Here is a 16,522-nt window from a genome sequence, read left to right as displayed (position 1 = left end):
CCATTGAAATTTTATAAGAGCTATTTATTATGTGGAGAATGTTAATACTATGTTACATGGGTACAACATTTTCCCCAGCTTTTTGTTAGCCTTTTAGCTTTGTGCATGATGTGCATGTGTTATATCTGTGAATTGTTTTAATTATTATTTTCTTTTATTCTGATATTAAAAAATCTTTTTAATTGTGATAATTATGTTGTTAAGATTTACATTTTAGTTTATCTGGAGTTTGTGTTAGTGCAGTGTGGGGTAGAGTCTGATATTTTTCACAGTGGTCGTCTGTGTGACCTACCACTTCGATGTGTGCGCCATCTTCTCCCCACAGTCATTATTATACACAACATCATTGTGCATTTATGCTTCTGTTTTTGTTTTTATTTTTTACATATATCTTTATTGATTTTAGAGAGGAAGGGAGAGGGAAAGAGAGAGAGAAACATCAACGATGAGAGAGAATCATTGGTCGGCTGCCTCCTGCACGCCCTCTACTAGGGATTGAGCCTTCAACCCAGGCATGTGCCCTTGACCAGAATCGAACCCGGGACCCTTCAGCCTGCAGGCTGATGCTCTATCCACTGAGTCAAACCAGCTAGGGCACTTGCTTCTGTTTTGGACTTTGTATTTAATATGGCCTTCGGTTGAGGTCCTGAGGCAGACTTTGAGATTTCCTGCAGGACGTGTGTGGAAGGGATGCACAGTAAAATTGAGATTTCCTGCAGGACGTGTGTGGAAGGGATGCCCTTAGGGTCAGTGCCAGGAGGTGGAAGAAGGAAGCAGGGTTAGGCGGGAGGAGGAGTTGGGCTGTGATGCAGTCACTATAAAGACAACAGCCAATCCCATGGGAGCCCTGGAGCTGGGAGGGCTTTGCACAGTTGTCCTACCTGGAGGCAAGGGCTCTGGGACTAGTCAGTTAAAGGATGTAGTTGTCCTTCGGCAGTGAGTGTGACCTTTAGTAAATTTACGCATTAGCAGAGGGTAGTTCCCGGAGAGGGACTCAGCTGAGAGCTGCCAGCTACCATCCTCCCAGCTGCTGGGGCGGGAGGGCCTCAGGCCTGGAGGTCTGGGTGGCAGTCCGCCACCCACATGGGGTGCTTTGATCTGTTGGCTATTCTTGTGCCAGGATCACACTATTTTAATTGTAAGTAATACTTTTATGTGTGTTAGGACAGCCTCTTCAGTTCTCTCCTTTTGTAATTCTTCTAGATAAAAGTTCCTGACAGATACTTGAAATTTGTTTAGTATTGTTTTATGTATATGAATTAATTTGAGGGATTCACATCTCAAAAAATTAGATCTATTCAGGAAGACATCTCTCTGATTGTTCAACTCTTCTATGTTCCTCAGTAGTTTTATAGCTCTTGACCATATAAATCTTGCATGTTTCTGGTTATATTTTATTCTTGCTGGTGGGTGAGTGTTGAGGACTGACCAGCGAGGAGTCTGTGTTGGGGAGTGTCAGGCTCACCTTAGTAGACTTCAGAGATGCCCAGTAGATGGTACCGGAAGGGAAAATTGGACAATGATCAAGTATCTTAAAACTATCCCAGTAATGAAACTTTAGAGGCCAGTATCTTTCCTCATAATGTCTCTATTTTTTAAAAATTAGGTCATCTTAGCCAGCTGGTACCGAATTTATACCAAAATAATGGACTTCATTGGCATTCAGACCAAGATCTGCTGGACGGTCACCAGAGGGGAAGGACTCAGTCCCATCGAGAGCTGTGAAGGTAAGTTTCTCTCTGCGACCTTGTCCAGTAGGTTGTTGCAGCCCAAAAGACTTACCCAAACGTACGATCTGAACAACCACGATTTTATTCTGCTTAGGGACGCGAGGAGTCAGGATGTGGGTGGGGCTGCAGGGCTAGTCCGTTTCCCTGATGAGAGGCCTCGGCTGGTCCCCAGTGGCTGGGAAGACTGGTGTCACCTGGGGGTGCTACACTTTCCTTCTGGCTCCTGGGCCGTGGTGACTGCGAGGCTGGGCTCAGCTGGGATGCCGGCATGTTCCCTTGCCAGGCAGCTTGGCTTTTGGATAGCGTGCACCTCAGGTGGCCACTTGGGACCTCGCCGCAGCAGTCACATGGTGTGGCTTCTGCGTTCTCTGTTGAAGTAGTCACAAGCCCAGGCAGACCCGAAAGCCGGGGGTAGACCCCATACTCCCACACGAGGCGTGTCTCCACGGCTCTTCCCCTTCCATCTCAGGGCCGCAGTGGTGTGTGTGTATGGGTGGAAACCAAGGCAACCATTTTCAAAATAAGCATGTTTACTATATATTGCCAGATGCATGAAGTAATTTCTAGAGCATATGTTTTGTTCATTTAAAGGATTGGGAGATCCTGCTTGCTTTTATGTTGCTGTCATTTTTCTTTTAAATGGACTGATGATGGCATTATTCTTCATTTATGGCACATACTTAAGGTAAGACTGTTCATTGAGAATATTGTAGTTTGTGTTTTAATAATGTTTACTAGAATAATCTAAACAGTGAGAGTAGCATTAAAATGTGGTTCCGTTTTATAACTGCCATTTCTGATATCTCTGCTTGTAGATATAAAATTACTTCCCATTTGGATGATTTCACCATTGTCATGGCCAGCCAAACTGAAAATCATTAGAGGTTTAAATACAACATGGTGGGCTTATGTGATACATTTTAGGTATTCGTAAGCATTTGAGCATAAGCAATATGTGTTATTTACATAAAATGTAATGGGAAGGACCACTCATTACCAGGTGATGTCAGTGGCTCTTCCTTTTCTAATGTTAAACTAGGAATATATTCTGTGCAGGTATTTACCATCCGACCTGATTTACTAGTAATTGAGCAGCATTCCTGCCCTAACCGGTTTGGCTCAGTGGATAGAGCGTCGGCCTGTGGACTCAAGGTTCCCAGGTTCGATTCCGGTCAAGGACATGTACCTTGATTGCGGGCACATACCCAGTAGGGAGCGTGCAGGAGGCAGCTGATCGATGTTTCTCTCTCATCGATGTTTCTAACTCTCTATCCCTCTCCCTTCTTCTCTGTAAAAAAATCATTAAAATATATTTTTAAAACAATTGAGCAGCATTCCTAAAACTGAAAGATTGAGCATTTTCTAAGGGTTTTTCTATTTATCGCTCTCTTTTTTGACAAGTCTCTACGCTGTTTACTTGTTGAACTATTTTACCATGAGAGTATCCTTAGAGCATTCTTTTTTCCTGCTTCCTGATTCTTCGTATGACAGAAGTATGAGCATAGTATACGTGTGCTTTTCAGTTTGAGTTCATGGGTTTGAATCTGCTATTCTCCCATTGTCTGCTTTACTTTGCAAGTGTGGCTTTTCATGTTATTGCCTCTGTTGAGCTCTTAGCTCGGTGATTGAGGATACAGCAGCTACTCAAAAATATTTATCAAATGCGGTAGCAGGTAGATCAGTTGAGAATATATTTGCATATAGATTGAAGATACTTTGATGCTAAGATTTCTGACTTAAGTCTAAGAACGTCTTTTTAATGATTTAATTGGGGGAGCCTGAAATGAAAATACATGATTTAAATGTGTGAAAAATTTTGTTTTTGAAACGAGACAACTTAACCCAGAGTTAAGTTGACCAGGAGAGCAGGCTGACTCGCGGGGAGCACGGCCAGCGTGCCGTGTGTCCTGGGAGCAGGAGGGAGGCTGGGCGTCTGGTCCTCTTGCCGAGCGCTGCCCATCTGTCTTACAGACGGCTTTATTACATTTGGGAGATTAGATTTTAAGTAAGAGAAGTTAAAATATGGAAATGACATTATTGCTGAGTCGCTAATCTATAGCCATGCTCTTTTTTCATTGCAAGAAGGATTTCTGTGCATTTATTAAAGTCATCATTCAGTATAATTTCCTTAAGTGCCTGTTATAACCGTTGCTTCAAAGGCTGAAGGTACAGTACCCACTGCAGAGCGTCCTTAGCTGTCCATTGTCCTAGGCTGTTGTGATTAAGGCTGGAGGGCAGACACGCTGTATGGAAGCTCTGAGTCGGGTGGAACCTGTTAACATTGAGTTTTTATGTAATTTGAGTAAATGACGTGGGAAGCAAGATTACTGCCAGTTCTTTGGTTTGCCTTTACATTATAATATATATATATCTATATATCTATATCTATAGCAACAAAGGTCTTTCAGGGCTGTACTGTAGGGGTGAAGTGTTTTGTCAGCTTAACTGAAGTGGAAGTTATATATAGAAGAATGTTTCAGAAGGGTTTGGGTAGGAAGGAGACCTAGTGAGTTAGGAGACACTGTCTTCTAAGTGAGAATAGAATAAGGTGACGTTTGCAAGACACTAGAAAAACGCCTGCCCTCAGAACACATTTTTTAATTGAATGAAGTGAATAAATAAACTGAGCTCGGTTGCCATATATCAAAGGCACAATAAGAATATATATCTATCACATAAACTTCATTGGCATTCACTAGTTGCGGAAATATTTTTTCAGTGCACTCACCTGAAGCTTTCCCTCTGTAGATTCCACTCTTTCCTTAGAGCTAGGTGTTTACTGAAGAAATGCACGCATAGCACTTGCGTACCCAGCTCTAGCTGAAGCTCTTCACTGTCATAAACTCATTCATCCTTAGGGTTAGCCTGTGAGGTCGGTTAACCATTTTATAGATGAGGAAACTGAGGCACAAGGACATTAAGTAACTCTCCGAGGTCACGTAGCTAGTCAGGTGCAGATGGATTGCTTTGAATCCATGTCACCGAAATGTGTAGGAAAAAAGAAAATTATCAAGTTATTAAGCGTCAGAAGTCAGAACTGAAGCATCTACATGCTTACCCCCTCATTTTATATCTAATGAACTCGAGGCTCAGAAGGTGAGTGAGATGTGTGAGCAGTGGTAGGTGTTCAGCAAGCTGAGAGCGCTTTACAATCTGCACCACGGCAGCTTTTGCATTTTCTGACAGTTGGTGGTCATATTGCAAAAGAGACTTTCTTAACCACTAGGGCATGCTGAAATACCAACTGATCAACTGTAATGGGGGGAAATCAGTTTTAAGTGTTCTGGTTAGTACATCTTTTCTATGTAGCAAAATGAAAGGACCCCTGTGGTATTCTCTAAGGACGGAGGGGAGAGAGGAGGTGCTGGGCACTGTTGTGGAATGATTGGGAGTCACGTTGTGTCATGCTGACGGTCACGCGGCATTTCTTGTAGCTGGCAGGGAGAAAGTGCACCAGGAAACGCGCCTCCCTGGCGAGCGAGCAGAGCTGCCTGCACGCAGGGGAGGGGCTGCCCCATAGCCTGCATTATGGTGGAACACTGAAGGATTTCGAGGTGGGAAGACAGGACATGCAGAAGAATTATAGGAAAATATTGACCTCTCACTACACAAAATGAACTACATAAAATTCAGGTTTCTGGTAGAATACACCATACATTATACCAAGAGACTTTGTCACACAAATGATAAGAAAAGAAAATGATTTCCCTAATCTTTAACGAGGGAAGCAGACCATCCAATAGGAAAAAGGACAAGAATGTGAACAGGCAACTCACAGAAGAGAAAATGCACCTTGTCAGGCAAAACCAAACAAAAGCCAGCCCCACTGCGATGAAGCTCTGTGTGATAGGCAGGAAGCACAGCTCACAGCACCAGCGAGGGAGCGTTCCCACCCGTGTGATGGCAAAATGGGGCAGGCCCGGGCCCATTAGTCTGTGTTACAGAGAAGGGGGTGTGGCTGGTATGGTGTTTTCTGAAAAGTTCACATTCTCTGACTTGGCCGGCTCACAGTTAGGTCTATCCTATAGAACAGTGGTTCTCAACCTTGGCTGCACATTAGAATCACCTGGGAATCTTTTTTAAATCCTGATTTCTGGGCCTCATCCTCTGGAAATTCTGTTTCTTTGTTACTAATGTTGTGGCCCCACCCCATAACAAAGAAACAGAATTTCCGGAGAATGAGGCCCAGAAATCAGGATTTTAAAAAGATTCCAGGTGATTCTAATGTGCAGCCATGGTTGAGAACCACTGCTATAGAATGAAAGCACCAGCATTTACGTGTAAGGGTGTTTATTTGAACTTTTTAAAATTATTTCAGCAAGGAATTGAAAAATATCTGTCTGTCCAGTAACAAAAGGGCGGGACAAATTGCAGTTCATTTATACTGTGTGATAGTTGACATCTGTTCAGAAGAGTGCCTTGGGTTACATGTATTGATTAGGAATAATCTTCATGATAAATTAATTAGAAAAGGAGCCAATTCCAGAGGCATGTTGATAGTATGATCACGTTAAACTATGTTGGTAGTGGGTCAGAGAAGGCTCTGGAAGGATGGACGCACACATGTGATTGCAGGGTTGGTTGGGCCTGGCCTGGATTCTGACCTGAGCGCGTTCTCTCCTCTTGCAGCGGCAGCCGGTTAGGAGGCCTGGTCACGGTGCTGTGCTTCTTCTTCAATCACGGAGAGGTAGGCAGTCACCAGGATCATGTTCACAATCCTTGGGGCACTTTACTTCCTGAAATACAAGGTTTATTCTATGATAGTCAAATATTTTTAAAATTTTAGGAAATTTTTACTTATTGAAATGCAGGTTTCTTTTTAATATTTACTGTCTTTACAATTTACAATAGCATTCTTTAAATGTTCGACCTTATTTTGATTCAAATTTTAAACACTAGCATTTATTGTAAGTTAGCTTTTCGTCATCATGGCAGCTTTTATGTGGTACATCTCTTAGTGGTGAAGAAATCATGGGTCTCTATCGATGCTTTATATAACTTCAAACTGAAAGTTCATGGTGTAGCCGTTACTGATATAGCCAGCCGTGGACATAGCCAGCCGTGGGGATAACTTATAGGCGCTATATCACACACTTCTGTTTTAATGTATTTATAATAAGCTTTGATAGACTTTAAGTATCCTTCGTATTTTATCTTAGTTATAAATTTTCATATGCCCAAGGGCTTTCTTAGGAGACAGCTTTGTAGAAAGCACGGACTCTGGATCCTGCCCACTGGTGTTCGGATCCTGGCTCTGCCATTTGGTGACTGTGGCCTGGACAAGTCATTTCCTCTCACTTGCCTGCGTTTCCTCTTTGTACCTGGGCGTAATGGTGTTCCCCATTCATGGGATTATCGGGGGCATTAAATGAATTCATATGTGTACAGTGCCTATGACCATCTTTGACACATAGGTAGCTGCTCTATAATTGTTAGTCTATATTATTATTAGTAACTTAGTTTAAAGTGTAACGTAAATTCAGGGTACCAGTGAAATCCTTTCACTAACTCAGAGTGTAACTGAATTCCTAGTAATGTACCTCTGACCAGTTCTCTTTCATGTTAAGTAAGTTTTGTGTGAAGGAAGGAGAGAGGTCAGCTTGCTTTTAGAGTTTATACACTAGTGGCTGCCGTCTTTGAAAATGCATGTTCGAAAGCTCAACCAGGAGTCACTCTGAACTTCACAGTGCAGTCAAGGTTGAACTTGTAAAATATTGAGTGGGTTACTAATGGATATTGAATTAACGCATGGTTAGTATTTAGAATCACAGAGATTTAAAGCTGGAGTGATCTTATGGGTAGAGCATTTGACTGATGATTACAATGCAAACATCCATTAATTGGTTTGGTCTGCATTTTGAGCAAAAACCAGGAATTGTTTGGTTCTTTTTGATGGTGGATGCTGCTCAGTGTCATAGGATGGGCCATGGACCATAAAGCACAGCTTCTGTGCGAATGACCAGGAAACAGAAAGCGACTGCCCGCCATGGGAGCACTGAGAGTTCACGTAGACACTGCAGGCAGGGATCACGGAAACCCACACAATTTTATTAACAGCATCACCCAAGAGATTCAATACAATGGGAACATGTGAAACCAAGTTTTGAAGAGTGCTGCCTGTCAGGCTGCAGGGCCTGCTGGTCACCTCAGTGCTAGAGGTTAATTCGGACCTTCTGTTCTTCATATAATTTTGATACTCACGGACCATGAGCATCATTCCTTACAAGGTCTTTCTGGTTTTGAACGATGCAATCCAGACTGTTCAGTTCATCTTTTAGGTGGATAGATTTTTCATTTTTCAGCTACTTGCTATATTTATTTAGCTATGCTTAGCTGTCACTTCCTACTTAGGAAAAGTTGACTCAATGTGATTAGAATTGTGGTTTTACTTAAATGGTCAAGGAAATCATTGTACTCACACCAGTAAGTGTAGCTTAGAGTAGAAAAGGACCATTTTGAGTAATGACATATATTAAAATTGAGAGAGTACATTCAAGTTTTGGGTAAAATAATGGTGAGAACTCAAGGAACTGAGGACTATTTTATTATAATTTTATTTTTCAGGGTGTGGGATTTCTCAGACCCTTTTTTTTCTGACTTCTGAATACGTTGCCTGAAGCATAGGATTGCTGTACGGGGAGGGGTGTCAACTCCAGCTGTGCCTGTCCCTGCAGTTAGTGCACTTCCCACAGGGTCACGTGCTCTGCCCCCTGGGATTGCTGGGGGCTTGCGAATCGGTACCCTTCTTTTTTAGCAGAGCTATTTTAATCATGGAAGCGAGTGGTTTATGTGCCAGAGAATAGCTGCGCATTGTTACTGGCTTTTAAGTTCTATTTCCATTATTTAGTTTGCTTTGAACTTGAGTCTAAGATAGTATATGACATACTTTTAAAAATAATCTTTCTCTCAGATGGTTTTTACAAGGGAAAATTTTTGCCTGCAGAAAAGAACTATAAAATGTATAATGTGAAAGGATTAACCCAATTATTTAAAACAGAAATTTAAATCCAAAACATGAAAACTCAGTAAAGGATCATTGCTGAGAGTAATGATCGATAATATTGAAGTTATGCATTTCATAATAAAATTATGCAGATGACTTCTAGGTTTTTCCAGTGTTGATCCTGTCCCTGTTGAGAGCTGTTGCTAAGATGAAGGCTTCCGCTGCTTTAGATGCTTCCTCATGTGCGATACGCTTATGCGGCCTGCTTGACCCTTAGCATGATCGACTCAACAGCATTGAGATCAGTGTATAAAAAAAGTAAATATTTTTGCCCAATTTTGACTGTTAGGAATTTATTACATGTGAAATAGGTTTGTTTTGTTTTTTTTTCGTGATGAGATTTAAAAACTTACTCTCAATCATGACGGATGTTGTTTTATATAAACCATGTTCACAGATGTAAAGATACGCACACATGAAAAGGAAAATCTTTTAAACCAAAGTAATTCAAAGTATATAAAGGGATTGCTTTAGAGGCATATCTAATTACCTTTTTCGTTACCTGTAACATTTTTCTGACCTGCATTAGTTTCTTAAATATTTTTAACTGAACTGAGATGAAAATATTAATGTAAATGTACCTATTTCTGATTACTTACTGACATAGTTATGTTGTTTATATAAGATTTGGAAAGAAATTCTCAGAACACTTTGAAAATAGTCTCATAGCCCTTAGAATATTCTTGTATGGCAGATAAGCAGTACATGATAGCATTCCGATGTACATTAAATGGAAGCACTAAAAGGTGAGGTGTTCAGCTCTTTGTTGCTGACACTTCACGATGTTAATATCTCAGGGGTCTGTGCTGTGTGTCTCCTGCTCACCAGCATTTCCCACTTCCCCGCGTTGCTGCTGGTGGACACTTGGGAGCATGTCTGACAGCACACTATTTAAATGACGGGGGAACAAACCTCTCTGTGCGTAGAAACTGCCGCTTTCCCCCGCTCTGTCTCCGCAAGGGCAGCCAGCGCGCCTCACGCTGTGATTCTCTCTAGTGCACCCGCGTGATGTGGACGCCGCCGCTCCGCGAGAGCTTCTCCTACCCGTTCCTCGTGCTCCAGATGCTGCTCGTGACTCACATTCTCCGGTAACTGACTTTGTTTCTTCTGCATTGAGTAGCTGCAGCTAGAATTTTTAATCTTTCATAATAAAAACAATATAATAACATAACTAAGAGGATGCGATGCTAGGTGGAGTTCAAAGGTATGGGAAAATGCTTCCATCTTCTGGCTATTCTCTACAAGACAGAAGAACCACATGTCACCTTGTCACCTGCTGCACCCAGACAGGAGTGGACACAGACAAGCAAACCAGTTTCATGGAATGGAACCCTTGTTATGTAGGACGCAGTCACATCTGTTCTTTTCCCTCTGCTCCATTATTGCTCGTTCTTACCTAATAAGTCAATTTGGTAACTCGGGAGGGGTCACCTGGATCCTTTAGTGCTTGTTTGGGGGCAGGCTGGAAAGAAAGAGTTGGACAGCAGAGCACAGAGGGGGGTCCTCTGGGGAAGGGGTGCTTGGGGCATAAGAAAGATGGGCAGGGCACCTCCTGTCCTAAGGGGTCCTCACTCTGTCAGGGGCACACCTTGTGGCCCGAGGATGCTAACATGGACACTTCACTTTGTGAGGATGTTAGGTGTGTTGGAGCTTTGCATTGGCTCACCGTTTCAGGAGGAAAGCAGTTCTTAAAACTAACATACAAGATAAAAACACCTCACGCTCCTAAAAGTCCCAAATTACAAGTAGGACCGACATGAGGCGTGGACAGGTGGCTTCTGAGCGACCCCGACTTTGGGTCCTCCTCTCTTGTCTGTGTCGTACCTGAGCAGGGCCTGCTTTTCTCCCACGTCCTCCCCAGTGCCTCCCCCTCCCCACTGCCAGCTGCTCAGCCTGAGTCCCTGCAGGACTTGCCCGCGGACTCCGAGCACTGAACGTGCTGCTCCTGCGCTCTTTCAGGCCCTCGGTCTCGGCCTCTCCGAATGGGTCTCCTGAGGGCATGACACGTGTTTGATGAAGAGTTTGCCAAACATAGTTAGAAAAAGTTCCGTGGCTATGCCGACCCAGCTGCCTCCCGCTCCGGCCGGCTTTGTTTTTATAGTAATAATGGGTATCTACTTCTCAAAGAAGGTGGTTGTGATTGAGTGTCAGGAGGCATAATTTCTAACCCATTGGCTCACTTTGCCCACTTGATGCCAGAACCAGATCGTGTTTAAAGATTCTAATTTGCCGCAGTTGGGAGCCATGCTTGGATGCTTGTTAAAGCTCACTGATCCTTATTCATCCTCTCAAGGGCCACGAAACTCTATCGAGGAAGCTTGATTGCTCTGTGCATCTCCAACGTGTTCTTCATGCTCCCGTGGCAGTTCGCTCAGTTCGTACTTCTGACTCAGGTAAGTAAGTGCTCAGTTCTCCAAACTGACCTAAGTGTGGCGCGTTTAATCATGCGCACTCGTTTGTATACAATTGTAGAACTGAGACGTTATACGAGTCTAAGTCTAGGATGTTTTTTGTTAATCCTTTTAAACCAAGTTCAGAGTAGGGGAATACGTAAGATTTACAATAATGGGTGTTAATTATTTATCTACTAGCATTGATTGAACTCACATTTGTAGGAATGCCTATCAGTGTTATTTATTATTTGTTACTGTTTAAAAGAGGACAGGGGCTCTAACTTTAGGTATTTCTCTTAGGTGAATGCATTTCTTTATGAATAGTTGTGCATTCTTACACCTGGGGTAGATACACATAGGATAACATAGGATGGGCAGCTGAACAGTTTGTACTTTATGGAACTCCCCTTCGACCTGTGATCTGTGTATCATCTGTCTTTCCATGCCCTCGCCTCCCTTCCCCTTCAAACAGGGGTCTGTAGAACAGGGTCAGGCCCCCACCCACCCACCCCCTCTTCTCCACTGTCTCTGGGTCATGTGAGTCACTCAGACAGCACAGTGTTCCAGGGGACAAACCTGGTGAAGGGAACCTTGGTTTTCTTGCTAATAGGCAATTTGTTGTAGATTCTTTGGAGATAAACCACTTGATGAATGGAACTTACGTCATGTGTTTAAGTATTCGGCTGTTTGCAGTCTTGTACCCTGTTTGCCTAGTGGGAGGAGCATGGAATTCCATTCTCCACAAAGGATGGTGGAGAGGCATCATTTGAATAATATCTGTACTTTCCTGGAGGTGCACTTTCCCCACTCAATCAGTTCCTCAAAATACCCCGGTATCTCAGAGTTCTTGGTAACTACATACAGTTTTCCTCAAAACTATAAAGAAAGTTAAAATACCTTTGTAGTGAAAGTACTTCTTATTTGAAATTTGATAACTAACACTTGAATATTTATGAAAGAGAACATTTATAGAGATACTTGTAAAGCATGACTAACAAGCAGAACTTAATGTGTTATACACACATGCATTACATAATTATTTTTTGAGTTTAATGTAACTTCTTTAATTATGTGCTAATCATAGTGTTTTAATTAAATTCTAATATTTTTTTTGATTGGGCAAGGCACTTTGTAATTTTATCTGTTGACAGTAGAGTAACTCTGACATCAGAGTATTGTTTTGGTTAACCCACAGAGTAGATAATTTAAATGGTTAATTGAGAAAGCTGTGTATGGAAAAGAAAAATCAACCAATGTTTGCTATATTAATATATTCACCATAGCCGGAACCGGTTTGGCTCAGTGGATGGAGCGTCGGCCTGCGGACTGAGGGGTCCCGGGTTCGATTCCGGTCAAGGGCATGTACCTGGGTTGCGGGCACATCCCCAGTGGGAGATGTGCAGGAGGCGGCTGTTCGATGTTTCTCTCTCATCGATGTTTCTGGCTCTCTATCTCTCTCCCTTCCTCTCTGTAAAAGATCAATAAAATATATTTAAAAAAAAAAAAAAAATATATTCACCATATTCAATAATAAATTGATAGGTAAGAGGGAAAGTAAAGAACTTGCTTTCAAAATAAATAAAAATCAATTTGAAACGACAATAAACATGATCCTTTATTATTCTTACAGCTATTCATTGTATATATAATTTTTATTTTTAACTTAATTTTTATTCAATTTCAGATTGCATCATTATTCACAGTATATGTTGTGGGATACATTGATATATGCAAATTACGGAAGATCATTTATATACATATGGTAATGGTTTTTAAATTCGTTTTTTTCCCCTTGAGTTTGACCTCAAAACAAACTCCTAATTAGTATTTGATTTGTTTATGTTAAAACTGGTTGTTCCATGATTCCATAACTAAAACAAGTGTCCTTCAGAAACAGTGACATAATTAACAGGCCTGTTTTAAATAGGCCACCCAGCAGTTTTAAGTTAGGCCATATTTTCTGATTTGAGGCTGTTCCTGACTTGCATGTTATCTGTAAAAGGGATAATTCATGAAAGAGAAACACAGAACGCTCATTATCCTGGGGCCTTCTGTTGAAATGACGAGGAGTGTGCATTTGCTGAGCTCTGCCTGTCTGGTGACCTTCCTGGTTTCGAAGTATGGCATAGGGCCTGGGCTGTGTTCCCTTTTGAGCAGTTTGAATTTTGTCTATCGTGGGCAAGTGCAATTTCCAGGCTAATAATAAAACTTTATTTTGTTTTATGTGCATTAATTATATTTTTCTTGGATTTTTCCAGATTTCTCTTGCACTTTGTTTTGTTTTGATGTTTGGAAACTCAATGTTATTAACTTCTTATTATGCTTCCTCTTTGGTGATTATTTGGGTAAGTGTTCTTTAAGTGCATGGCTGTTTTGAAATTCATGGGTTACCCATTTCTTTATCACCGGCTTGGGATTTGTGGGGGATTTTCTGTGAGAAGCATCTCAGGGAAGCACCTGTATGCAAGGAACACCCGCGTATTCCCTTTCAGGACAGGAGAGAAGCACAGCAGAGGTTGCTATTGGAAAGCATGGCACTTGCCTCATTGTCTAATGTGCCCTTTCTCTTTCCTCATCTCTTCTGTCACCTAAGCGTTGGTCCCAGGATGAATTTCTTCTTTATCCTGTCGGCCTCTCCCCTTTTTGGTTTTTATCCGATTCCTGCTTCCCTCTCTGACCCCCTTTCCTGCCTGGGCTTCTCCCAGCAGTCTCTCCTCCTTGTTCCACGGGATCAGAGGCTCGACGCCTTGGATGTTAGGGTTTTCCCCGTGTTTGTTTGCATGAAGTAGTCAGGTAGTTTAAATCAGTGGTAATTCAGTTAGAGTTGCTAGATCACCACAGGGTTAGATGATCAGGACACCATGGTCCCTACCATGTGTTTATGTTTTGATTTCTAACCATATTTTTGCCAAGTTTGAAGTAGAATTGGAGCAAACAGGGAAAGGCACCTACCTCCCCTGCCACTTTGGTCAGATGGCTTTCTAAATATAAATTTTCCTGAATGCGAGGACTTCAGAGGTAGTTACATGCCTTTTTTTTATCTATGGGTTTCCCCCATACAGAGTTTTGTAACCCTAAGAAGGAAGAAATTGTTCCTCTGTTTAGTCTAGGTAGGTTTCTGGAAGACCAGCACGTATTGTCCTGTCTTAAATGAAACGTGTTCTACTTCTGGAGTAATCATTTAAGGTGTAGGGCATTTTGGCTTTCTTGATTTCTAGGACCCATTAGCGAATTGGAACCTCCTATTTCTTTGTCCCATTTTACAAGTAACATTTATTTAAGATCTTGTTTCCCAAGGTCTGCTTCTGTCCAGTCTGGACCAACACCCTTTCAGGTTGTGTGACCTGAGAATATATAGTCACAGAAAGTAGCAGTTAGCATGAGGTGATGCTGTGTTTCCAACAAGGACAAAAAAACCTCATTAACTGAGTTGTGCTGAGATTAATGATAGTTCTTATAGTTAGTGAATGTGTTTGTGATTGGGAAATGTGAAAATGTGTTCAGTTCTCTATTTTACATGTGTGCATGGGCAAGTCCTGCTGTCACTCAGGCTAAAGTACATGACCCTTGGCACTTGTGCCCAGGGAAGCAGGTGAACGGAAGATGCATGCCAGCCACATCTCCCCTAAGCACAAGTGCAGGGAGCTTCTCTTCGTTCAGTTGAGCACTGCAGTGTGTTGGGTCTCCTACTGGGGCTCGACATTGAGGAGTGTCGTAGGTATGAATGATGCGTATTTATGTATAGATGTTGCACATTTTTGTTGTATAAAAACACATAATGCTAACAGTTACAGAATATAGCATGTTTTTGCATATTTAACCATAAACAAACATTTGCCTATTTTTATTTATAGTTATCACTTTGAAACGTGAATCTTAACACATTTTGTGTTTGCAGATATTCTGAAACTTCTGAAAAGATTTAATTTGGGTACATGTGTTTATGTTTTGATCTCTAACCATATTTTTGCCAAGTTTGAAGTAGATTTGGATCACGATAGGGTATTATATTTTTGGAGTCTATCATGTACTTGGACGTGTTTATCTAAGAGTTAATAATATTTAACTTAATATTTTATCTATTTATTATGACTGTAAGGCATCTGTCTGAAATTCTGAATTTGTTTTATACTTCTTGATTCTTAGGTGAGACAGAGATATAAAATCACTCATAAAAATTAATACATGGTGATTCTTTACAAAGTCGCCAACTGACCTAATCTACTTTGGTTAAAATGGGCTAGTTCTTGAAGTCGGTGAGCTCGTGGTGATGTTATATGGAACATTGACAGTGTGCTGGATTTTAGAGTCTTGCGAGTCTTACTATTTAGAAGTGTTTTCTGGCACTTGGATTTATAAGTATTAACTGTATGCTGTCTTATTTTCTCCATGTAGGGTGTGCTGGCAATGAAACCACATTTTCTCAAAATAAATGTATCTGAACTTAGTTTATGGGTAAGAATCAATCTATTTCAATACATATATTTTCCTTCTCTAAAATATGCCATAGGTTTTATGTTTTACTTTTAATGAAATGATCTATGCAATCCAGGCAATCTAACAGTTTTATTTCACATTAGGGCTCAATTTCAGGTACCAAATTTCCCTCTCATGACCCAATTTAAGGTTAATATTTGATTGGTAGTTAAAGAATTCCAGTTTTATGTATTGTCCATGTTTTTTCCTAAGGTGTGGTGCATGTGTAAGAAACTGTTAGTAGAGGGGACTTTAACTACAATTGCTGTGTAAATCTTCTGGATAGTATGTTACTTTTTGTAAGAAGTTATATGTCTATATTTTTAGTGATAGCCCCTGGATATTAGAGGAACATTAATTTAATGTGCTTTTTTTTTTTTTTTAAACATTTTCTCTTGGATGCAGTTATTTATTTAGCATGTGATAAAAGCACTTTTCTTCCTGGGCTGTCTCTGAAATGGCTATGCAAAGCATCAGCTAGTTTTTGTTTTGTTGTGCTTTTCTTTTGAAGGTCATCCAAGGATGTTTTTGGTTATTTGGAACTGTCATACTCAAGTATTTGACATCTAAAATCTTTGGCATTGCAGATGATGTAAGTGCATTTTCGCTTAAACTTGAAACACTTGAAAAGAATCAAACAGGCTAAAAACAAGTTATTTGGGTTATTAAAATACCACTATTTAAACCAGATTCCAAGATGAAGTCTATTCATCTTTATTTTATCTATTTATTATAGTAGAAGGTAAGTATGACTATGTGTAGTCTGTATTCTTTACAATTAATTGCTCGATAGAATTGTTATATTGGTCTTTCCATATCACAAAGATTATAATTTTTTAAATTTATCTTTATTGTTGAGAATATTGCAGATGCCCCCATCTCCCCCTCTATTAACCCCCTCCTCCCATCTCCCGCCCAGA

General features: G+C 41.0%; 1 protein-coding gene across 1 annotated transcript in view; it reads left to right on the top strand.

Moving 5' to 3' along the window:
- Window positions 1–16,522, top strand: part of DPY19L1 (dpy-19 like C-mannosyltransferase 1) — a gene marked incomplete at its 5' end in the record, with an annotated part of 59,802 nt that overhangs the window by 19,991 nt on the left and 23,289 nt on the right. Inside the window, 9 exons of the mRNA XM_081102541.1 lie at window positions 1,607–1,727; window positions 2,322–2,415; window positions 6,360–6,417; window positions 9,730–9,821; window positions 11,027–11,126; window positions 12,811–12,888; window positions 13,385–13,471; window positions 15,522–15,581; window positions 16,114–16,194. Coding sequence (XP_080958667.1) covers window positions 1,607–1,727; window positions 2,322–2,415; window positions 6,360–6,417; window positions 9,730–9,821; window positions 11,027–11,126; window positions 12,811–12,888; window positions 13,385–13,471; window positions 15,522–15,581; window positions 16,114–16,194 — 771 coding nt within the window. The remainder of the gene's footprint in view (window positions 1–1,606; window positions 1,728–2,321; window positions 2,416–6,359; window positions 6,418–9,729; window positions 9,822–11,026; window positions 11,127–12,810; window positions 12,889–13,384; window positions 13,472–15,521; window positions 15,582–16,113; window positions 16,195–16,522) is intronic.

The sequence above is a fragment of the Myotis nattereri genome (assembly GCF_964212035.1).
Source record: "Myotis nattereri genome assembly, chromosome: 11".
NCBI lineage: Eukaryota > Metazoa > Chordata > Mammalia > Chiroptera > Vespertilionidae > Myotis > Myotis nattereri.
Note: the sequence above shows the minus strand (reverse complement) of the source record. Positions and strands in the feature narration are given on the sequence as shown.